This window comes from Piliocolobus tephrosceles, chromosome 6, assembly GCF_002776525.5.
Source record: "Piliocolobus tephrosceles isolate RC106 chromosome 6, ASM277652v3, whole genome shotgun sequence".
NCBI lineage: Eukaryota > Metazoa > Chordata > Mammalia > Primates > Cercopithecidae > Piliocolobus > Piliocolobus tephrosceles.
In genome coordinates, this window is record NC_045439.1 from 48,135,323 (window position 1) to 48,161,842 (window position 26,520).

At 39.7% G+C, this 26,520-nt stretch overlaps 1 protein-coding gene across 2 annotated transcripts in view; it reads right to left on the reverse strand.

Moving 5' to 3' along the window:
• The window catches only part of DAAM1 (dishevelled associated activator of morphogenesis 1), a 187,476-nt gene that overhangs the window by 90,147 nt on the left and 70,809 nt on the right, over positions 1-26,520 (reverse strand). For both annotated transcript variants that reach the window (XM_023231543.2, XM_023231552.2), the window contains one exon: positions 24,001-24,220. In XM_023231543.2, coding sequence (XP_023087311.1) covers positions 24,001-24,183 — 183 coding nt within the window. In that variant the 5' untranslated portion in view covers positions 24,184-24,220. The remainder of the gene's footprint in view (positions 1-24,000; positions 24,221-26,520) is intronic.

Consider the following 26,520-nt stretch of genomic DNA (forward strand, 5'->3'; position numbering starts at 1 on the left):
AATGAACAGTAGCCTTGAAAGCCACTGTGGACTTAATTCTTTATCCTAAGAGCAATCTGGATTGGTGGATTCTGAGTGAGGAGAGTGACACAGATTAAATTTGACAATAACTGGGAGAACCTAGGCACAATGACCAGGATGTAATAATAAGACCCCTACCCCTCCATTCCAAAAGTATCTCTGCTTTGACTCATTTTGATTTCATAATACGGCTGAATCAAGCATGCAACACTTTAAGAGACTATCACAGCCTTATGAGATCAATCAACACTTACTCACTGTCCTACCCATTCCAGGACCAGAGCCAGACATTATAAAGAATACAAAGATGAATAACAGATCCTGATTTCAAGGAATTTATAATCTAGTTAGGAAGACACGATGACAGAAAGCTTTACAGGTTCCCATTCTTTTCAAGATAAAGTCCAAATTCCTTAGCAGGTAAAGGCCCCTTCACGGCTTTTGCTGAACTTCCCACCTCCCCTCCTCCTCCTCCAACAGCAGCACCTTCTAGTGTATCCGAAAAGCAGGTTAATTGCTCACTGCATGTAAAGTCCAATTAACAAGAGTGAGGTCTCATAGAAGGCAAGTGAATTTACTCCATAGCTAGCCTGGGGAAGGGGCACAAAGCATCCTGGCTTTAAATATGCCACTTCACCTTTGGAGCAGAAAGCGGACACCTTTATAAGGTAAGGGGGTAGTGACCAAGGGCAAGGGGTCCCCCTGCTAGCCTGGTGTCTTATCTACTGAACAGTTGAGTTGGTGCCTTTCTGAGCAGAATTAAGTTGTAAAAGTGGCCAAGCCGGCATGCTTTTGATATGTCCTCCTGGTAGATGAAAGTCCCCAGGCAATCCCCAGAGGGTGAAAGATCTAAGGCTATTCCCTAGAGGTGAACATTCCATAGCGGGTGTGTTTTGGTTTGCAAGTCGACTGTCAACTCTTGCGGAGAAATCTGTCTTGGGACAGAAAGTAAGAAGAACTCGTCCTGCAGGAAATGTCTGGTGAGGGGAAGGTGACAGGTTATATTTGCATTCTGAATGGCTAATAGGAAACAGGGAAGAGAGGGAAAGAGGAGAGGAGGAGAGAAAATAAAAAAAAAAGTAACTCATTCCCTTTTTCTTAGAAAAACATGATAGCACTTAAAACGAGTACCTCTGATCACAAGTTACCAACTTCTGAAAGTTTGCACGTGCTGTTCCCCTTTTTCAAGGAGCCCTTCCCACCATGTCTAAGAGGCAATCCTATTCATCCAAGCTTTTACAGGGCATCAGCTATTCCCTCCAGGTAGCCTATCCTGCCTTTCTGGGGATGAGCAGCTCCTCTGTGCTTTGTGGCATTTATCACATTGCTATAGCTATGTTATTGGTATATCTGACTCTCATTGTGAACTCATTCCCAACAGACATGAACTCAATTTGTTCTATTCATCTTTGCATTAGTTGCCAGTACCTAAAGCAATCTGACATAGCAGAAATGGAAAAAAAAAAAAAAAAGGAAGGTGTGCAGAAAGTAGAGAAGCTGGGGAAGCTGGGAGGGAGGAAGGGAAGGGATATTGTAAGATATAGTGATGATTACTTGATTACTTTATTGTTTAGAGATAGGGTCTCTCTCTGTCATCCAGGCTGGAGTGCAGTGGTGTGATCACAGTTCACTGTACCCTTGACCTCCTGTGCTCAAGCCATCCTCCAGCCTCAGCCTCCCAAAGTGCTGAGATTACAGGCATGGGCCACGGCACATGCCTAGTGCATTTTAAAGATTAAAGCCTATTATTTGAAGTAAAATGCACATACAATGAAATGTACAAATGTTAAGTATACAGTTTCTGAGTTTGGCAAAGGTATACACTGAAGAGGTTGTAACACGTAACACCTCAGAATCTAGTGGTACCATCTTACACTCATGTCAACAATACATGGCAGTTCCAGATACTCCACATTCTCATCAACATTTGGTGCTGTTTTTTTTAAATTTTAGCTCTTCTAGTTTCTGTTAAGTATGATCTCAATGTAGTTTTAGTTTACATTTTCCTAATGACAACTGGTGCTAAACATAACTTTTCACATGTTTACTGGCCATTCATACATATTCTTTGTGAAATATCTGTTCAAATCTTTTGCCCATTTTTATTGAGTTGCTTGTCTTATTTTTACTGATTTAAAGGAAGTCTTTATATATCCTGGAAACATGTCCTTTGTTAGAGGTATATATTGAGAATATTTCTCCTAGCCTGTGGCTTGCTTTCTCATTTTGTTAATGATGTATTTTGATCACCACGTGTTTTTTTAAATTTTAATGAAGTCTAATTTATCCATTTTTAAAATATAGTTAATGATCGTAAATCTTCTCTAAGAAATTCTATACTTTACAGGTTAAAAAAATTGTATGTTTTTTTCTGGAAGCTGTACGGTTTTAGTTTTAGCTTCTATGTTTGAATCTCCAGTCCCTCTCACAGACTCTTCTTCTGGATAACACCCAGTATTTCTTTAGTTACAAAGCAGCTGGATTGTTTTTGCCTCGTCTCTTCTAACTATGCATATTCATTTAGATAGGTTGCCAGGCAAGCAGGGCAATGAAAGCAAAGTTGATGGGAGAAGAAAAAAATAATGGATATGAAACAATTTGAAAATCATTCTTCAAATTACTTCAAGGTAATATTTCAGGAGATTTTACATTTTGATAATTAAATACTAAAGGAAGCATTCATGAAAAATAAAGCAATTAGTATCACTATATCTCAATAGTATCTCTTTACATGAATTTCTTAGAAACAGTAGATGTATAAAGGGAGAAAGCAGATGATTGGGGCTACAGCAAGGGCAGAGATGACAGCAAACGGGCACAAGGGGAGATGGGGTGCTGGAAGTGTTCTAAACTATGGCGGTGATGGTTAACAACTATAAACATTTATTAAAACTCAAACTGTACAATTACAAGAGGTAAATTCTATAACATATAAATTATTCCTCAATAAAGCTGTCAAAAAAAAAAAAAAAAATCAAGCCTGCTTGTTGGAGCCCCAGGAAAACAAACAAAAAATTCTATGTACACAAAGTAGAAAAAATACAGCCTTGTATAGATAGTAAGAAAAGAAAATTCTGTTTGAACATTAGATAAACCAAGGAGTTGGTTTAAAAGAGAAACTGATTTGGAAAGAAGCATATGAAGAAGGAGGAAAGAAAACTGTGTACCCCTTTTAAAGTAAGTAGCTCAATCTGGGAAATGTTACAATTTCAGACACAGCATTCCTTTGAAATCAAAGATCACTTCCTTAAAATATCCTTATCCTTTCTTTGAAAGTTACATAAATTCTATTAGTGTGTATTCCATTTAGGCCAAGCGACAGGCAATGTTTCCCCCAAGGTCCCTTAGTAATTAAGTGCTATGTTAATATTAACAAGAAGTCCTTAAGAACCTTTTCAGTTTTTTCTGTTTTCCCCCCTAATACTGGCACTACAGAAGAGTATAGAAGTGCCCTCTTATTCTCTAAATTCTGAATTCGCTTTCTGCCATTTCAGTTACCTCCAGCCAACTGTGGTCCAAAAGTATAAATTAAGAATTCTTAAAAAAAAAAAAAAAATTCCAGAAATAAAAAATTCCGAAGTTTAAAACTGTGTGCCATTCTGGGTATTGTGATGAAATCTCACGTGGTTCTGCACAGGCCATGAATCACCCTTCACCCAGCATATTCAGGCTGTATACATTCCTTGCTCGTTAGTCATGAATATCTAACCATTAGCATCCTCATGGTTCGAAGATCCAGGTTCACCCGCAGCAGATGATCCTCCTCCTGACAATTCATCTCAAGGTCAGTAGTAGGCTAACACTACCTCTTGATGCCTATGTCATTCACCTCACTTCATCTGATCACACAGGCATTTTATCATTTCACATCATCACCAAAAGAAGCGTGAATACAGTAAGATATTTTAAGAGAGGAGGAGACCACATTCACGTCAACGTTTATTACAACCTATTGTTACAACTATTCTATTTTATTATTAGTTATTGTTGTTAATCCCTTACTATGCCTAATTTATAAATTAAACTTCAACATAGATATATATGTATAGGAAAAAAACATAGTATATATAGAGTTCAGTACTATGTGTGGTTTCAGGCATCCACGGGGGAGGGGAGGGTTTTAGATGGACCATATCCCCTGCTGGTAAGGGAGGACTACTGTACCACATCATCTGTGAGTTAACAGCCACGTTTTTCACTATGACTACAAACAGATGTAACTACTCAAACCCCAGGAAGTACCTTCGTTGAGTATAGAATCTAGATCTTACTACATCTTAGACTTGGGTGGCTTAGCTCCTTTCACTGGTCACAGAATTTTTTTTTTTTCATGTTATTCTCTATGGATAGAGTTTTAAAAGTCAAAGGAAAATGATTTAGCAAGCGGTAAAAGGAGAAACCTTTGCATCAAACATCATGCGTCTCCAGAGAAAGTTTCAGTTTCTCAAAAACTAAAACCAACAGATAAAAAGGCTTTTCTTCTTGGAGATGATATTAATTATGCTTTTATATATTTATATGTTTTACATATTTATAATATTTTGGAGAAAAGATTTTTTTTATTATTAAGAAGAAAGGACCTCTGAGGGAAGCCCAGCTGTGGGAACTAAAGTTCTAGGCTTCATCTGTAACAAAGTGCATTATTAAGCCCCACTTCTAAGAGATTCTATACAAAGAAACCTCACCAATTCCACACTGTAGAATAAGCAGGCAGTTCTATAGAGAAACCTACATAAATCAGAAAACAATTGGCATGGTACAAATCAATCGAAGGAAATGGATTGATTTGCTAGATAAAGCAAGGGAAGGAATTTTGAAATAATATACAATAAGGGTCTTGAATGAGTTGAAAGACTAACACTCTGGAACAAAAAGCTCTTTTCAGACATTTTAGCTAAACTGAAATATGGGATCATTTATAAAACCTCTAAAGCAATATCTAAAGCATTTATTATTTGAAAATCTACCTAATCATTAGATTTCAATGAGATAACATACAAGTTTTTGGCTAATAAGAGAAGTCACCAAGAAATTCAGGATATCTATTTCTAATAAGTTAACTAACTCTTTACATACATACAAATATATATTTAGAGAAGGTCTGAGGACATTCAAATAATGCTTGAGGTGGGGGAATGGGTAGGAGGACTAAGAAAAACGAGAGAAAGAAGCTAAGACAGGCCCTTGAGGTTAGCCTGCCAATCAACTCGCTATTTGTATGTGGTTGTGTTTGGGGGTTTTGTTTTTTGTTTTTTCTTTTGTTTTGCTTTTTAATGGTCCTTGATAAGGTACCTGTCCATCTGATTCAATGTACAGAGTTCACAGAATTACCAACCATTTTCTTACTCAGACAAGTCTAACTTGTACTTTTCAAATTAGATACCTCAGATATTTGTCCAGAATAAACAGGCCCAATTTACCTATCCTAACTCCACCCAAAAAGGGTTTCCCACAAGTCCAGCAGGCTGCAAGCCTCCCATTCATTTCAAGGATACACTCAACATTAGCAGTGCCTTTTCTGAGTTTAACCCTCTCCTCCCACCCCACAACTCAACACTACCAGAAATAAGTTAAGCCCCTGGAGAGGCACCTGGGCAGACCTCAAGTCACATGACGTGGTGATAGTACATCACCAAGGGGAAGAAGCTGTGACCTAAAGACACATGACATGGTGATAAGTACAACATCAAGAAGAAGAAGTGGCCGGGTGCGGTGGCTCAAGCCTGTAATCCCAGCACTTTGGGAGGCCGAGACAGGCGGATCACGAGGTCAGGAGATCGAGACCATCCTGGCTAACACGGTGAAACCCCGTCTCTACTAAAAATACAAAAAACTAGCCGGGCGAGGTGGCGGCGCCTGTAGTCCCAGCTACTCCGGAGGCTGAGGCAGGAGAATGGCGTAAACCCGGGAGGCGGAGCTTGCAGTGAGCTGAGATCCGGCCACTGCACTCCAGCCTGGGCGACAGAGCAAGACTCCGTCTCAAAAAAAAAAAAAGAAGAAGAAGCTAATGGCAGATTGAAGGGTGATGCTTTGGCAGCAAACAAACAGAAAACATTTTTATAAAATGCATGGAGAAAATGTACTATAAAGCTATGATAATTCATTAAATATATACACATCCAGCCCCATTACAGCAAATGACCATGAATTTGCCAACGAAGCACTTAAAATTTAACCACAATGACCTTGAGAATAATATTTTAGTATGATGGTGGTTAGAAATCTAAAAGCTAGATAAGATTTTTGTCAGTTTCCATAGAGGTGCATTCAGTGAATTATTACCTGCTCCTAACCAGTCAGGAAAAACAGAAATGGAAAACAAGAGAGAGCTTTAAGCCCTAAAAGGGATTGGTAAACACAGAGAACAAACCTTGGAGGTTTTCAGCCTGCAAAATTTCTGCCAATATTCTTAGTCATTACATGAAATACCACAATATGACTCACCACCACCTACACAGTAATATTCTCTGTGTCTGATAGACATGTTTTCATTCGATACATAATAAGAAGTGAGAAACACCGCAAAGGCTGACTAATAGAAATAATTTCTAGTTTCTTACTACCAGCGGTTAAGTGTTTTACACTATTTCCTTCTCTTAATAGCAAGCAATGCAAACTATATTCAGTTGGCTAGACAAAGTCTGCAGCTAAACACACAGGCTTTTTGTTCAGCTTTTTTACTGTTCAACTAGAAACTCATTAGAGTGACTTTAAGTTTTAATAGTCTGCATCACCAGCAGTTTTCTGGTAATCTAAAATAAACTTGCTTCTAAACATGTTAGAATCATCTCCCAATATCCACCCAAATTTCTATCCAGTATTTACACCTATAATCTAGTACAACTTCAGTTGACAAGTCTTACTAAATTTTTTTTAGAACTTTTAAGTTCAGGGGTACACATGCAGGTTTGTTGTATAGGTAAACTTGTGTTAAAGGGTTTGCTGTGCAGATTATTTCATTACCCAGCTATTAAACCTAGTACCTATAGTTATTTTTTCTGATCCTCTCCCTCCTCCCACCCTCCACCCTCTGATGGGCCCCAGTGTCTGTTGTTCCTGCAAGAGAGAATTTCTAAGCAGTGTTTTCCTAATTGAATGGAAGTACTTCATCACTGGGGATATAGCACCAGCTGTAAAGTGACAGACAAGAAAGGCAACCTAAGTCCCGATGGGCAACCAGCCATGAAGCCAAGTTCCACACATGGCCACCTCCTTCGATAGCACCAGTACTGCTCTTGCCGGCCCAGGGCCCTCCCACACCCTCAAGAGGCTTGTTTGGCTGCTCATCTGACACTTCAAAGCTTTAATTGGGTCAAAAGACAATCTACCACAAGAAGTCTTCCCACATTGGAGCTATTTATTTTACCACGTAATATACAGTAGAGAGACATTTAAAGAGAAAGAATATTTCTTAAACATTATCACCCTTATCCTTTTAATCTGCTAACTTTCATGCCAGCCACTTTGGTGTCCCCATTGTAACTAACATTTTAATGAGAAGGAAGCGTAAAATAGGATGACAGCAGGTGGATAGGGTGCAGGCAGAGTATAACACCAGCCCAAACTTATCACCACTATGAGAATATTAAAATACAAACCCAACTGCTGCAGGATTTAGCAGTTATTAATTCATGCATGCGTGCATACATTCACTCAAATACTTATTGTGCATCTCATGTGTTATGTTTCCGTAATTAGTTATGCGTCCATTCATTCAGGCACAAAACATTCATTGAGCACCTACTCTGAACCAAGCACTGCCCTAGGCCCCCAGGATCCTGAGCGTGAGAAAGTCAGATATCACACCCGATCCATTCTGCTCTCTGAAGGTGCAAAGGTGCATATATATAGTGGATTAACACAATGAGTTATTCATATGAGAAAAAAAACTATCTGATTGTTGAAAAGATGGCAAAAGATTCTGACTTTTCCTTCTACATCCAAGAAATGCCCGTTTTTCCTGAAAACAAATCATATACATATTATATATATAACATAAATATATATATCAAATATATATACATGTCATATATATGCTGAGTTTTCAGTTATTGGTTTCATTTAGTTCTTAAATATCACACTGAGTAATGAAATAAACAGCTAGCAGCTTTCAGATCTTGCCAACAAATTCATTTAAAACTGAACACAAGAAAAAATATTGCAACTTTTTTAGGAATCTGGTTTGCCAACGAACAAAACTTCTAGCTCTTCACCCATAAGCCAGAGAATCATAACTAAAAGATATAGCTGGTCAATGAGCTCTTGTAACACGCACCAAGAACAGCTTGAAATTCCAGAAGAATTCTGGGAATTGAAGGTTGGGGAGGGGAGGATTCCAGACACAGCGAGTAAAAATATTCAAGGACAGTCAGATCTGAAAAACACCATCCATGGTATTGAGCAATTACCTCCCAAAGGCCATGTCACATGTGTTTTCTGAGAGCAAACGATGGTGACTAGATAATTCCCAGAGCATCAAGACATATTCTTATGTACAGTTAATTGCACAAACTACCAGATCCTTCTAGCCATTACTGAAACACATTTTTAAAATTACGTTTAAAAGCTTACCTAAACCACACTACTTATGAAGATCAAATTATTCCTTCAGCCTTTTGACACTTATATTGGCTTATATGAGGACATAGAGAGAATGGGAATGTCAGTATACTATATCAACTTTGTATAATTTGCACATGGTAGTATAGTCAGATTTTAAATTATAGCCAAAAGCTAAGTAGGTCCATACTATTCAGGGTCTCTTTGGGATTCATTTTAATGAAAATCATGAGGACCAAGAGGATCCATAGCCATTTTGTCAACAGCATTATTAATTCAGAGATGGTTTTATAGTACCGTATTTCTATTTAAAGACAACGTTTTCATGTTTCTTTCCTCTATCTCTTCATGCCCACTCATTTCAGTCTCCTTGATCTAATATTAAGAGAGAAGAAGCATCCAGAAATAAATAGTTGAAATGGTAACAAAATAATATGAAGTCAAAGTCCAAATTTAACAGCCTGTAGGAAAGGATATTTGGAATGATCTTGGTAAGATAAAATATAAGTTTAGAATTAGAAGGAATAAAATGGTTTTATGGTTGTACCTTAAGCTTTACTGGATGTGTTTAATGAATCAGAGGATTAGAAGGAAACTTAAGAAATCATTTTTACCACCTTACTGTCTCTAAGCAGAGGGGACTTCAACCAGTACAAAGAAATGTATAATGCCACTGAAATCAGAGTCTACTGCCAACCCTACTGTTTTAGGAACAAAGCAAAGTTCTATTCAGAAGTACAGCAGATATCAGCAAGCAAAACCACTTACGTCAACATCAGCCTATATCATAAACCATCAGTTGTTCTCGGGGCCAAAATAACTGATCAAGTCCTAGATATGAGATCATTTTCCATCACCTTTAAATTGACTGTATCTTGGCAGCAGTTCACATTTACTCCATAGGAATTTTAGCACTGCACACATTTAAGCCCATATCTACATTCCAACTTTTGTTTGTGACATACAGCATATCTTCATACTATTCTGAGCATTTTCTTATGGCACCAAAGTCACCAAGAAATGCCCCACTGTCGAAGATCTCTCTCGCTCCCTCCCTCTCTCTCTCCTACATATGTACATACATATATATACACACACATATACATATATACATACACATATATACACACACATATACATATATACATACATATATACACACACACATATACATATATACATACACATATATACACACACATACATATATACATACATATATATACACACACATATACATACATATATGTGTGTGTGTATACATATATATATATATATATATATTTTTTTTTTTTGAGGCAGTCTTGCTCTGCTGCCCAGGCTGGAGTGCAGTGGCCCAGTCTCGGATCACTGCAACCTCGGACTCCCAAGGTTCAAGCAATTCTCGTGTCTCAGCCTCCTGAGTAGCTGGGTTACAAGCATGCACCACCATGTCTGGCTAATTTTATTAATAGTAAAGATGGGGTTTCACCATGTTGGCCAAGCTGGTCTCGAACTCCTGGCCGCAAGTGATCTGCCTGCCTCAGTCTCCCAAAGTGCTGGGATTACAGGTGTAAGCCACTGTGCCCCGCCAGTCACTGCACCCGGCCAATATATTTTAATTCTCTGTCAACTGATTATTTCCTTTAGCTAAACAAAAATTTTCTCTTTTTAAGCTTTATAGGTTTGTCAAATAAAACCAACTTTTAATCTCATGGAAACAGAACAATTTTAATATCAATTCCCTCATTAGATTCTGAATTTTGGCTTCCAGATAACTGAATACTTTGACACTATTGTAGACATGTATCTTTGAAGTCTTATATGGTCCGATTTTCTCTGCGTAATTACAGAGCAATCCTTTACACTCTAATAAACAATAGATTAAAACTACGACTCTTTACAACCAGTTTTTTTTTTTCCTTCTATCAGTTTAAAATGGAATGTTCCTACTATGCAATTTTTTCATCTTTCTTGGGGACTGGGAACCGAATAGCTCCTGTAGGTTACTTTCTATTGTTAGTCATGGTCTTCACATATAAGGCAAGTTTTAAAAATAAAAAGATAAAAAATGTTGAAATTTTCATTGATTTTGGTAACAACAGAAGTACTTTATTATTTAAGAGAGCTTAAAATAAGCCTCAGTCATAACAGAAATTATGCTGACAGCCTGAGAAAAGGAGTAACAATTCACAAGGCTGGTAGAAGAACAAAATGTGTACCCTGGTAAATCCTTAGGACTAACTTGGGTTCCTGTAGGTCCTTTCATACCAAAGTGACTTCAGAATATATGAAAAATGAAAAGATTACTGATGTAGGCTCTCAAGTGAATTCATTTGGCACAACTTACCTTGACTGTGAATTTATCTAAATCTGATAATATCATCTAAATTCTTTCATTTCTACTATCTTCATTTCTCAAATTCTATGCTGATGACTAATCCTGAGAATGTCCTCAGTACTTAATAACATAGGCCTATAGTAATTATATTTATGATTATATTTTGATGGAACACATCTTATCATCATCCTACAGTATCCACCATCACTACCTTCTCATTGGGATTTTAGTTTTCCTTTTAAATTTTCTTGGTAGTATAAACGGTGGTTTTGTGACCAGTGATGAATTTCACAACAAGTTTAAAATATTTTACATTTCCTGGAAGGCACAGCACTCTATTATCCTCAAACATCAGACCCACTGGCCTAATAAATGGAAATCTAAGAATTGGATTTGAAAGAAGGCAGATTAACCAGAAAATAGTATAAAATGGAATTGGAAACATTTCAGGCTTAGAAAAACTTGGGTTCATACTGCATATTATTTCCAACTAGCCATAAATTTACAGTGATGTAGTGTATTAGAAATGAAAGCTCTCCTCTAAAACTATAAAATGGATTCCAAATATGTGTGTTGTAAGAGGTGAGACTGACTACAATACACTTCAAGAATAATAACCAGACTTGTTTCAAACCTGGATTTCTCACCTAAAATCTCACACAGGAAAAGCAGTTGGACATTTTGCATGTTTCACCCATTAAAAAAGCTGAGGGTCATAGAAACAAACTGTGAGAAAGACACCCCAATTCCAATACCACTGTTGCTATGAAATATTCTGTAGGAAACCCTTATTCTTGGGGTATGCAGAAGTCTATTGCAGGGGGACTCCTGGTAATTCTCTTTGTCCTTTTCTACTTCAAAATTAAAGTAGCCAAAGGAGGTGCGTGTTGTAACAAAGAGGCACTTCACGTCAACTATTGAGCTCAAAGGAAAACATATTCAGAATTGCTATGGTTTGGATGTTTGTTCCCCTCCAAATCTCATATTGCAATCTGATCCCCAATGTTGGAAGTGGGGCCTAATGGGAAGCGTTTGGGTCATGGGAGAAGATTACTCAAGAATAGATTAATTTCCTCCCTCAGGGTTACTGAGTTCTAGTTCCATTAGTTCCCTGGAGAGCTGGTTGTTAAAAGGAACCTTGCACCTGCCACCCCACCCCCATTGCTTCTATGGCCACCTGATATCTGCACATGCAGGCTCTTCTTCGCCTCCACCATAAGTGGAAACAGGCTGAGGCCCTCACCAGATGCAGATGCTCAATCTTGAGCCTTCCAACCATGAGAACCATGAGTCATAATTTTTTTTCTTTATAAATTACCCAGCCTCAGATATTCTCTTTACAGCAACATAAAATGAATTAAGATAAGAATCTACCCAGGGATACATGACACCTATCATTAAACTTACCAACACCTCACAAATACCGAACAGAACCATGGTTATTTTTGTAAATTTAACCAGACAGCAAAATATTTTGATGTACCTCATTATATTTGGTTCACTGAAAAAATCTGTAAGCACACAGAGGCACTTTTCTCTGGTTCAAGGAAGAATTTGATATATATGTTTAAGTCAACAATATAATCATCCCCAACACACCTTTCCCAGGCTTGTCTCTCAGAATCTCCAAACCCTGCAGCTTCCTGTTTTTTATGTCATCTAAACTGAACTTCTTTCAGTTACCTGAGCCTTCCATGCCTTCTCTCACTCTCTAGCACTTACACATGCTGTTCTCACTGTCTGTAACACTCTTTTCTTTCCTCTGTGCCTGTGCCTGAATGATTCCTTCTTGTTTTTCACACCTCACATTAAGTCACTTTCCCCAGGAAGCCTTCCAAGACCCTTCACACTGGGTTAGGTAATCATGGGGGTAGGTGTGAGTGAACAGTACCCTCCTTCCCCAGCAAGGGAATAAGCTTCCTCCCAGACAAAATGTACTGCTTGAGCAGCACTCCCATAGCACTTGATCACTTTGAAAAAGACTGCACATTTAGTTGCCTTTCTCTTCTGCTAGACCTTCAGCTCTACAACATTATCAAGGATAGGACCATGTGTCTTTTGCTCACCAGTTACCTCAGGATCGGCAGAGACCGGCTCTTAATATGCACACATCAAAATAAACCATCAGTTGACTAATGACTCATTCTTCTGTTCATTCCAAGGTAAATCGTCTATTGCTAATATTGAGATGAAAAAAGTTACTTGAATAAGGATGATTTATAGAGTTGTCATGCTTACGACTCCTCGGATAGGTTGCTTGAGATAATTTAAGACCTTTAAAAATCTGTAGAAAAGGGGGGGCGGAGCAAGATGGCCGAATAGGAACAGCTTCAGTCTCCATCTCCCAGCGCCAGCGACACAGAAGACCGGTGATTTCTGCATTTTTCAACTGAGGTACTGGGGTCATCTCACTCGGGAGTGCCGGACAATCGGTGCTGGTCAGCTGCTGCAGCCCGACCAGCGAGAGCTGAAGCAGGGCGAGGCATCGCCTCACCTGGGAAGCGCGAGGGGGAAGGGAGTCCCTTTTCCTAGCCAGGGGAACTGAGACACACAACACCTGGAAAATCAGGTAACTCCCATCCCAATACTGCGCTGTAACACCGGCACACCGGAGATTATATCCCACACCTGGCTGGGAGGGTCCCACGCCCACGGAGCCTCCCTCCTTGCTAACACAGCAGTCTGCGGCCATCTAACCGCAAGGCAGCAGCGAGGCTGGGGGAGGGGCGCCCGCCATCGCTGAGGCTTAAGTAGGTAAATAAAGCCGCTGGGAAGCTCGAACTGGGTGGAGCTCACAACAGCTCAAGGAAACCTGCCTGTCTCTGTAGACTCCGCCTCTGGGGACAGGGCTCAGCTAAAGCAGCAGAGGCCTGTCCAGACGCGAACGACTCTGTCTGACAGCTTTGAAGAGAGCAGTGGATCTCCCAACACGGAGGTTGAGATCTGAGAAGGGGCAGGCTGCCTGCTCAAGTGGGTCACTGACCCCTGAGTAGCCTAACTGGGAGACATCCCCCACTAGGGACAGTCTGACACCCCACACCTCACAGGATGGAGTACACCCCTGAGAGGAAGCTTCCAAAGCAAGAATCAGACAGGTGCACTCGCTGTTCAGCAATATTCTATCTTCTGCAACCTCTGCTGCTGATACCCAGGCAAACAGGGTCTGGAGTGGACCTCAAGCAATCTCCAACAGACCTATAGCTGAGGGTCCTGACTGTCAGAAGGAAAACTATCAAACAGGAAGGACACCTATACCAAAACCCCATCAGTACGTCACCATCATCAAAGACCAGAGACAGATAAAACCACAAAGATGGGGAAAAAGCAGGGCAGAAAAGCTGGAAATTCAAAAAATAAGAGCGCATCTCCTCCTGCAAAGGAGCACAGCCCATCACCAGCAATGGATCAAAGCTGGTCAGAGAATGATTTTGATGAGATGAGAGAAGAAGGCTTCAGTCCATCAAACCTCTCAGAGCTAAAGGAGGAATTACGTACCCAGCGCAAAGAAACTAAAAATCTTGAAAAAAGAGTGGAAGAATTGACAGCTAGACTAATTAATGCAGAGAAGGTCATAAACGAAATGACAGAGATGAAAACCATGACACGAGAAATACGTGACAAATGCACAAGCTTGAGTAACCGACTCGATCAACTGGAAGAAAGAGTATCAGCGATGGAGGATCAAATGAATGAAATGAAGCGAGAAGAGAAACCAAAAGAATAAAGAAGAAAAAGAAATGAACAAAGCCTGCAAGAAGTATGGGATTATGTAAAAAGACCAAATCTACGTCTGATTGGGGTGCCTGAAAGTGAGGGGGAAAATAGAACCAAATTGGAAAACACTCTACAGGATATCATCCAGGAGAACTTCCCCAACCTAGCAGGGCAGGCCAACATTCAAATTCAGGAAATACAGAGAACGCCACAAAGATACTCCTCCAGAAGAGCAACTCCAAGACACATAATTGCCAGATTCACCAAAGTTGAAATGAAGGAAAAAATCTTAAGGGCAGCCAGAGAGAAAGGTCGGGTTACCCACAAAGGGAAGCCCATCAGACTGACAGCAGATCTCTCGGCAGAAACTCTACAAGCCAGAAGAGAGTGGGGGCCAATATTCAATGTTCTTAAAGAAAAGAATTTTAAACCCAGAATTTCATATCCAGCCAAACTAAGTTTCATAAGTGAAGGAGAAATAAAATTCTTTACAGATAAGCAAATGCTTAGAGATTTTGTCACCACCAGGCCTGCCTTACAAGAGACCCTGAAGGAAGCCCTAAACATGGAAAGGAACAACCGGTACCAGCCATTGCAAAAACATGCCAAAATGTAAAGACCATCGAGCCTAGGAAGAAACTGCATCAACTAATGAGCAAAATAACCAGTTAATATCATAATGGCAGGATCAAGTTCACACATAACAATATTAACCTTAAATGTAAATGGACTAAATGCTCCAATTAAAAGACACAGACTGGCAAACTGGATAAAGAGTCAAGACCCATCAGTCTGCTGTCTTCAGGAGACCCATCTCACATGCAGAGACATACATAGGCTCAAAATAAAGGGATGGAGGAAGATCTACCAAGCAAATGGAGAACAAAAAAAAGCAGGGGTTGCAATCCTAGTCTCTGATAAAACAGACTTTAAACCATCAAAGATCAAAAGAGACAAAGAAGGCCATTACATAATGGTAAAGGGATCAATCCAACAGGAAGAGCTAACTATCCTAAATATATATGCACCCAATACAGGAGCACCCAGATTCATAAAGCAAGTCCTTAGAGACTTACAAAGAGACTTAGACTCCCATACAATAATAATGGGAGACTTCAACACTCCACTGTCAACATTAGACAGATCAATGAGACAGAAAGTTAACAAGGATATCCAGGAATTGAACTCATCTCTGCACCAAGCGGACCTAATAGACATCTATAGAACTCTCCACCCCAAGTCAACAGAATATACATTCTTCTCAGCACCACAGCACACTTATTCCAAAATTGACCACATAATTGGAAGTAAAGCACTCCTCAGCAAATGTAAAAGAACAGAAATTATAACAAACTGTCTCTCTGACCACAGTGCAATCAAACTAGAACTCAGGACTAAGAAACTCAATCAAAACCGCTCAACTACATGGAAACTGAACAACCTGCTCCTGAATGACTACTGGGTACATAACGAAATGAAAGCAGAAATAAAGATGTTCTTTGAATCCAATGAGAACAAAGATACAACATACCAGAATCTCTGGGACACATTTAAAGCAGTGTGTAGAGGGAAATTTATAGCACTAAGTGCCCACAAGAGAAAGCTGGAAAGATCTAAAATTGACACTCTAACATCACAATTAAAAGAAGTAGAGAGGCAAGAGCAAACACATTCAAAAGCTAGCAGAAGGCAAGAAATAACTAAGATCAGAGCAGAACTGAAGGAGATAGAGACACAAAAAACCCTCCAAAAAATCAATGAATCCAGGAGTTGGTTTTTTGAAAAGATCAACAAAATTGACAGACCGCTAGCAAGGCTAATAAAGAAGAAAAGAGAGAGGAATCAAATAGACGCAATAAAAAATGATAAAGGGGATATCACCACCGACCCCACAGAAATACAAACTACCATCAGAGAATACTATAAACACCTCTACGCAAATCAACTAGAAAATCTAGAAGAAATGGATAATTTCCTGGACACATACACTCTTCCAAGACTAAACCAGGAAGAAGTTGAATCCCTGAATAGACCAATAGCAGCCTCTGAAATTGAGGCAACAATTAATAGCCTACCCACCAAAAAAAGCCCAGGACCAGATGGATTCACAGCTGAATTCTACCAGAGGTACAAGGAGGAGTTGGTACCATTCCTTCTGAAACTATTCCAATCAATAGAAAAAGAGGGAATCCTCCCTAACTCATTTTATGAGGCCAACATCATCCTGATACCAAAACCTGGCAGAGACACAACAAAAAAAGAGAATTTTAGACCAATATCCCTGATGAACATCGATGCAAAAATCCTCAATAAAATACTGGCAAACCGGATTCAGCAGCACATCAAAAAGCTTATCCACCATGATCAAGTGGGCTTCATCCCTGGGATGCAAGGCTGGTTCAACATTCGCAAATCAATCAACGTAATCCAGCATATCAACAGAACCAAAGACAAGAACCACATGATTATCTCAATAGATGCAGAAAAGGCTTTTGACAAAATTCAACAGCCCTTCATGCTAAAAACGCTCAATAAATTCGGTATTGATGGAACATACCTCAAAATAATAAGAGCTATTTATGACAAACCCACAGCTAATATCATACTGAATGGGCAAAAACTGGAAAAGTTCCCTTTGAAAACTGGCACAAGACAGGGATGCCCTCTCTCACCACTCCTATTCAACATAGTGTTGGAAGTTCTGGCTAGGGCAATCAGGCAAGAGAAAGAAATCAAGGGTATTCAGTTAGGAAAAGAAGAAGTCAAATTGTCCCTGTTTGCAGATGACATGATTGTGTATTTAGAAAACCCCATCGTCTCAGCCCAAAATCTTCTTAAGCTGACAAGCAACTTCAGCAATGTCTCAGGATACAAAATTAATGTGCAAAAATCACAAGCATTCTTATACACCAGTAACAGACAAGCAGAGAGCCAAATCAGGAATGAACTTCCATTCACAATTGCTTCAAAGAGAATAAAATACCTAGGAATCCAACTTACAAGGGATGTAAACGACCTCTTCAAGGAGAACTACAAACCACTGCTCAGTGAAATCAAAGAGGACACAAACAAATGGAAGAACATACCATGCTCATGGATAGGAAGAATCAATATCGTGAAAATGGCTATACTGCCCAAGGTTATTTATAGATTCAATGCCATCCCCATCAAGCTCCCAATGAGTTTCTTCACTGAATTGGAAAAAACTGCTTTAAAGTTCATATGGAACCAAAAAAGAGCCCGCATTGCCAAGACAATCCTAAGTCAAAAGGACAAAGCTGGAGGCGTCACGCTACCTGACTTCAAACTATACTACAAGGCTACAGTAACCAAAACAGCATGGTACTGGTACCAAAACAGAGATATAGACCAATGGAACAGAACGGAGCCTTCAGAAATAATGCCACACATCTACAACCATCTGATCTTTGACAAACCTGACAAAAACAAGAAATGGGGAAAGGATTCCCTATTTAATCAATGGTGCTGGGAAAATTGGCTAGCCATAAGTAGAAAGCTGAAACTGGATCCTTTCCTTACTCCTTATACGAAGATTAATTCAAGATGGATTAGAGACTTAAATGTTAGACCTAATACCATAAAAACCCTAGAAGAAAATCTAGGTAGTACCATTCAGGACATAGGCATGGGCAAGGACTTCATGTCTAAAACACCAAAAGCAACGGCAGCAAAAGCCAAAATTGACAAATGGGATCTCATTAAACTCAAGAGCTTCTGCACAGCAAAAGAAACTACCATCAGAGTGAACAGGCAACCTACAGAATGGGAGAAAATTTTTGCAATCTACTCATCTGACAAAGGGCTAATTTCCAGAATCTACAAAGAACTCAAACAAATATACAAGAAAAAAACAAACAACCCCATCCAAAAGTGGGGAAAGGATATGAACAGACATTTCTCAAAAGAAGACATTCATACAGCCAACAGACACATGAAAAAATGCTCATCATCACTCGCCATCAGAGAAATGCAAATCAAAACCACAATGAGATGCCATTTCACACCAGTTAGAATGGCAATCATTAAAAAATCAGGAAACAACAGGTGTTGGAGAGGATGTGGAGAAACAGGAACACTTTTACACTGTTGGTGCGATTGTAAACTAGTTCAACCATTATGGAAAACAGTATGGCGATTCCTCAAGGATCTAGAACTAGATATACCATATGACCCAGCCATCCCACTACTGGGTATATACCCAAAGGATTATAAATTATGCTACTACAAAGACACATGCACACGTATGTTTATTGCGGCACTATTCACAATAGCAAAGACTTGGAATCAACCCAAATGTCCATCTGTGACAGACTGGATTAAGAAAATGTGGCACATATACACCATGGAATACTATGCAGCCATAAAAAAGGATGAGTTTGCGTCCTTTGTAGGCACATGGATGCAGCTGGAAACCATCATTCTTAGCAAACTATCACAAGAAGAGAAAACCAAACACCGCATGTTCTCACTCATAGGTGGGAACTGAACAATGAGCTCACTTGGACTCGGGAAGGGGAACATCACACACTGGGGCCTATCATGGGGAGGGGGGAGGGGGGAGGGATTGCATTGGGGAGTTATACCTGATATAAATGATGAATTGATGGGTGCTGACGAGTTGATGGGTGCAGCACACCAACATTGCACATGTATACATATGTAACAAACCTGCACGGTATGCACATGTACCCTAGAACTTAAAGTATAATAAAAAAAAAAAAAATCTGTAGAAAAGAATATCACTGAATCTTATTTTAATAGGTGAGTGTTAAGCCTCCTATTGGTTATATTTCCTTATTTTGACTGAGGCAGAGAGCAAAGAGGAGGACTGGGAGAGGGGAGGAGGTAGACGTGAGAGGGAGAGGAAAAAGTAAAAAAGAATTGATTCTCAAAAGGTATAAATTGTATGGTTAGCAGAGATTAAACAGACTCTTAGTTTTATTTGTAAATATCCCAAATAACTTAAAAACTGTTAGCAGGGAGACTTTAATTCTATTTGACAACTCACACACACACAATTCCCGAGTTATTTTGTCCTCAGTTCTTTAGGAGCTGCAGAACAGCTTTAAAAGCAGTTGGCTTATCAGTTGGTAGGGGGTGAATAAGAACAAGTGTTGGCAAAGATCTGGAGAAACTGGAACCCGCATACATTGCTGGTGGAGATGTAAAATGGTGCAGTCCCTTTGAAACAGTCTGAAACTTTCTCAAAAGTTCAACACGGTGTTACCATACGACCCAGTTAATCCCGCTCCTACATATATACTCACAAGAATTAAAGCATGTATCTATGCAAAAACTTACATATGGATATTTATAGTAGCTTTATTCACAAGGGCCAAAAACTGGCAACAGCCCAAATGTCCATCAATGATGAATGGATATAAAAAATGTGGTAGGGGCCAGGCGCAGTGGCTCACACCAGTCATCCCAGCACTTTGGGAGGCTGAGGCAGGCGGATCATGAGGTCAGAAGTTCGAGACCAGCCTGACCAACATGATGAAACCTCATCTCCTAAAAAAAATGCAAAAATAGCTGGGCACAGTGGTGCATGCTTGTAATCCCAGCTACTCGGGAGGCTGATGCAAAAGAATTGCTTGAACCCAGGAAGTGGAGGTTGCAGTGAGCTGAGATTGCACCACCGCACTCCAGCCTGGGTAACAGAATGAGACTCTGCCTCAAAAAAAAAAAAAAAAAAAAAAGTGGTATAGCCACATAATGGAATGTTATTAGGCAAGAAAAAGGAATGAGGTACTGGTACATGCTATAAGGTGAATCTTGAAAACACTACGTGAAGTCAAAGAAGTAAGTCACAGAGGACCACATATTGTAAAATTCCATTTATATGATCTATCCAGAGTGGGCAAATTCTCAGAGATACAAAGAAGATTAATGTGTTAGGGGATGTTGGGATTAGGCATGAATGAGGAGTGATGGTTTATGGATTTCGAGGTTACATGCTAGGGTGATTGCGAAAAGTGATTTTGGCAATGGTTGCACAATTCTATTAATATGCTAAAAGCCACTGAATTGCACACTTTACATAGGTGAATTATTTCTCAATAAACCTGTTTTGTTTTGTTAAGTTAAGCAGGATGGGACTAGGAAGACAATGCTAAGTCCTGAGGTAGGACTAATTCTGATTCCCCTGCCTACTGCAGGGAGCCTACTAGAGAACAAGGTGCTCCACGCTGCCCACCTTCTTCAAAGATTCACACAGCTGACCTCCTAGTGAGGCTTGCTTTATTAATGAGGTGATACGGTTTCAGTAAGCAGTTCTGAAAGAAATCTACTTGGTATCACTTTTAAAAACATCAAATGAGTGACTCATCAGATGAGGCAAAGGAAACTAGCTTACAACAACCAACTGTGATGAGATGCTTTCTAACAGATAGGTTAGACCCACATCGGCCCGCTCACACCAGGGCAGATTTACTTTCAAGAAAAGGAAAAACTGAAATATTTGCTTAGAGTGTTGTGTCTAAAAGACACTAGAATTATCTCTCATCCCTCTTGCAGTATTAGTCTGTGGGGTGTAAAGCATCTATTAGGTGTCAGACTTTTTAAAGGTTATCTTCTTTCACCTCTACACCAACCCTATCAGCAAGATGGTACTATCTCCATTTTATAGGTAAGTAAACAATTAAAATTCAAACAGAAATCATCGTAAAGGAAGATTTCCTAGGCTACAGAGCGGGCATTTGGGGAAAGTGTTTGACTCTAGAGTCCGGGCACTGTCCACCACCACATGTGGCCTCCCTCTGCCGTACCAGACCAGAGGCAGAACTGCTTCAGCTACTACTCAAGAGAACCTGGGGCAGAGGCTTGCCGCAGCTTTGAGCCTACCTCTCCTGGCCAGGCCACCCCTGACAATTGGATAGATTTGTGGTCTTAGTCCCTGAAGTCAAGAGTAGACAAAAATTCATCCTTCACTCACCAGGACAGATACAAACCTCAAGATAATTTGTTTTCCAATGGTTTCAGCTTAAAGTTCTGGTTTGGCATTGGCTTTCTCACAACTAGCAGCTGTAGGCAATTTTCACACAGAATAGAGACATCAATAAGGCAGACAGTGGAATTTTCTCCCTTATGAATACAGAACAATGAGCTGTCTTCAAGATGTACATGAAGCTGCCACCACACGGGCTCCTCGCTCTCATTTTGGGAGACTGACAGAATATGACTGAAAGGACTGTAGACCTGGAATGCTTTGAGGATGCCAGCTCTGCCTACCAGCTCCACTCCCACTGAGGGCAGTCGTTAGCTATCAGCAACACCTACGTCCTTTGGTTGACTTTTTTTTTCCTTTTTTTAATCCAAACACCAACTTGAACCAGAGACTTTCAGTTTTAAAACATTTTAAGTGGGAAATAAAACCCTGCCTGTCAATGCATCATTTTTGCCCTTCTTGATAGCTATCTTGGTAGGTGATTCACTGCCCTCCCTAGAAGAGGACTATGTGCCCTCTGCCTGCCCCATGACCTCAGACTTGGCCACATGACTTGTGGTGCCAGTCTCTACAGAAGAATGATGCCTCCTCACATGCAAACTCAGATGTGGCCATGTGATCTGCACTGGCTAATGAAATGTGGGCACAAGTGACATCTGTTATTTCCAAGCATAAGCTCAGAGCCTATGAGTGGTTTGCCAGGTTTGCCTTTCCTCCTCTACCCTGCCTGGGTATTGGACAGGAAACAGGAAGGAGCAAAACTACAGCAGACCCACAGTGGACACACAGCACAGCAAGCAATAAGCCTCTGCTGTTGTAACCACTGGGGTTTTGCTATCACAGTATAACCTAGTTTAAGATGACTGAGACAGTCATTAACATGAATCCCCCCAACTTTTCTTCTCACCTTCAATTCCTGCTGACAGTTCACTTTCTCCAGAAAGTCTTCCCTAACCACCTTCCTCACCTCCTTGATCTACACCGCACAACACATATTACACACCCAGGTAATTTGTGATTATTCTTTTGGTGCCATCATATCTTCTTTGTAATGGATCTCCTTTTACTACTCTCCAGATCTTTGGGGGGCAGGTTCTGGCTTTCTATTTCAAAATTCCTTGTTAACACCTGCAACAGAATTATTCATGCAGTGGAGATTCAGAGAAGGAAGAGATTCCTTAAACATGGAAAATATTCAAGATCATAAAGTTGGACACATGGGGGGAAACAACACACACTGCGGCATGTGGCAGGGGGCAGGAGGATGGCGGAGTGGGGAGGGTATCAGGAAGAACAGCTAATGGATAGCGGGCTTAATACCTAGGTGATAGGATGGATGATCTGTGCAGCAAACCACCATGGCACATGTTCACCTGTGTAACAAACTTGCACATCCTGCACATGTACCCCAGAACTTAAAATAAAAGTTGAAGAAAAAAAAGAAGGAAGAACTAACTCCATTACAAAATGCCAGTGGTGATCAAGGCAGGATACAGTATTCATGTAACATTTATTAAGCAAGTTTAAAGGCCAGGCACTGAACCACTCCCAGTGTGTACTGTTCTCACTGAAACATTATATCAAACCTAGAAGATGATGTTTTTTTTCTTCAGAAAACAGGATCAGAAAAATAACATGATTTTTTACAATTATGAAAATAAAGCCAGAGCAGTGATTTGAACCGAAGTCTTCCTAATTCCTATGCTAGCTCCCTTTAAACTATGCCATAATATCTTCTGAAATACAGAACAGAAACATCAACTGATGCTTGAAAAGCTAAGCTGGAGAATGTACATACATCTCTTGATGAATGGGTCCTGCACTAGATACATCCTTCATTTCAGTACACTTGATTCTAAAATATGATAGTATCTATAAAAAGATTCCCACAACAGTTATTATTCTAATCCTATCACTAGGCTAAATAATGATGCTGTACTTAAGTAATAATGTCTTTTACCAAAGGATCAACAATAGGATGGGAAGTATGACTAATTTTTTAAAAAATACATTAATACCGTATATTTGGTGTGAGGGTAGGGGAACATTAGGGAATCCCGATAGGTGTGAAGTAAATGAAGGATATGCATACATCTATAGACTAAGGATTGGGATGGAGACAAATTAAGAAGGGCAACTTAAGATGCAATACTGCCACATATTTGAAGAACTGAAGGTCGAAATCCCTCCACCCACTTAAAGCGCCAGCAAAGCACTTGGATGTGGTAATACTGCCCTCTTCTAACTCTTCCTTCTCCACAGGTTTAGTGCTGACGTGAGGGTGCAGACATAAAGATGAATGGGGGCCATTTCACTGAAAAGGAAAAGTCCATGTCAAACCAAACCAACTCATTCACATCCTCTCCTCTTCTCCTTCCCTGGCTCCCCACCAATGCCAGGATAGAAAACTAGGACTCACCACCAGTTCACTGAACATGACATCCAGCTCCTCCACAGGGGGCATGGGCAATGCTGGCTCCATGGTCTGAAGCGCAAAGTTGCTATCGTTTCGCAGCCGATACGTGATTTCTGGGTGATCATTATTTCGGAAACAGCAAAAGATGAATGAAATACCTCGTCCACCTCTCTTTCTTGGGGCCATGGTTGAATTCTGTTCTATTTCTTGATGTGACTAAACTCTGCAAAAAGAGGATATGACTTGGTTAAGAGTACAGGAACAGACAAAATGGTTTTTAAAAGGCCAGACCAACTCAAGAAAGAGCTCCGTGTGCCGGCGACATTGTGTGCACTCTGCAGGGCACAGAAAGAACAACACCAAGTGGGTTTAGAGTCCAGTTGGGCACAGAACACACACCCTTCTATTCATTTGTTGACTGTTTCCTGCAATAACTGCTGAGCAAACAGGACAACTCCAGCCACTCTCCCGACAACATACACTCTAATTACACTGAGCTACTGTCTGTTCTTTGTACATTACATTCCCTTTCCTGCCGACCTAACTTGTTCTCGTTACTCTTCTTGAAAGAATGACCTTCTCTTCCTTGCCCCCTAGGAGATCTCCTTCTTATCTTTTAAAGTCTAATTCCAGACTGACTTAAAAGTCTCTTCCCTAAATAGAATTAATAACATATATGCTATGACATATATATCCATTCTAGCATGATCACATTCTAAGCTCTTTATGAATGTGTCTTCCTGTTAGACTGTGGTAACTGAAGTCAGGGGAAGAGGCTGTGCATCAAGTATTTTGTGGGCCTAGTGCCCTGCACAATGCTAGGAAGAGAGAAGGCACTCCATAATGTTCATTGTATTAACTAATTTAAATTTACAATAAAGCCAGGACTTGAGCTAGAAGGGCCAGAGATTTTCAAACTGAAAAGACAAAATGAATTCACCAATAAGGAAAGGAAATGGTTAAATTACACACACACACACACACACACATACACACACACACACACACACACTCATCTAATAGAATATTATGCACTAATTTAAAAGAATCAAGGCATTTGTGTATGCAGATATGGGAAAATGTTGAAAATGCTATAGGAGTACATGATTTAAAGCATATGTATTTATAAATATATGAAAGAAAATATTAATAGCAGTAATCCTCAAAATAAAAACAGAGGGTTGGAGAACTACTTATTTTCACTTTTACTCTTTTGAATCCAAATTTTCACCACAAAAATATGTTTTTAATGATGACAGACGGTATGTTTTAAGTTACAACTGTATATATTGCCTTGGAAAGATTTCCAGTTGATACTGTCTATTGAAAAAAACCAAGTCGAAGAAGAACAATAGGCATAGCATGATGCCATTGTGTCTTTTTTAAAACGTCATACAAAAAGCCATACATATACATTTATTTCCACCAAATGGTCCAAAAGGATAGACAACAAATCCCTAATTCCTCTCTTCTGAGAGTAGACTAAGATTAGAAAAAGGCAAGGAAAAGAATGTTCTTTTCATCCTTTTTCAAGAATATTGGACACATTTAGATGTATAACTGTTATAAGTCTGCAATGTTTAAAAAGAGATGAGGTTAAAAGAAAAAAAAAGGTAGGATGAGAATTGATCCTTCAAGAGATGGAAGGGCAGGGGAGGAGAAACGTATCTTGGTCAGGGAAGGTGGTAGAACAAGGCTGTGAATGCATTATTTATACACTTAAATATAGAAGTATACACATAGAAGAAAGACTAAGGTCAAGTTTGTCAACATTTAACAAATCTGGACAGTGAGAAAATAGATGCCTTCTTTGAACTTTATTTTGTTCTTAAGTTTTAAAAGTAAACTCCAACCCATTGAGTTATGGCATTTTCCAAATCAGATAATCCAACTCCAAAATCTGTAGCCAATTTCTTGATTTTGGAATTAATACTACTATGTAAATAAGTAAAAGCACTCATAAACAACTATAATTTCCAGAGATTTCTACAGTCTAGTCCTCAGCTGACTTGAAGTGAAGGTGGTCTCTACCGTTAGGAACTGGGAGGTTCTGTGACAGGGAGGGAGGGAAAGGACAAAAGCAGTGTGTCTATCACAGAGTCCACAACGATGCTCTAAGTGGCTCTTAAACAAAGACTAAGTCAAACATCCAACTTCCTGTTCTGTTGAAGCATATGTCTTCTGGCCTAGGGTGTACTTGTGCAAGGTCACACTGAGACATATGTCATAATTGGGATTCGTTTGGCAAATGTGCATTAATACCTACTATGTAGCAGGAATGACAGTAGTCGCCTAAGCATATGGAAATGAACAGGTCACTCACTAGAAGCTCATAATCTAGTGAGAGACAGTAGTTCACCAGATAGTTATAACAAAGGTAATATGCCAGTAAGTGCCATGTAAACTGAGCAGGAATTACCTAAGAATCCGAGGGTGGTCCCTGATGGATGAGTGGAGTTTTGACAGAATATGGAAAACAGGGTCTTTAGGCAGAGGGAATAGTACAAGCAAAGGCATGAGGTA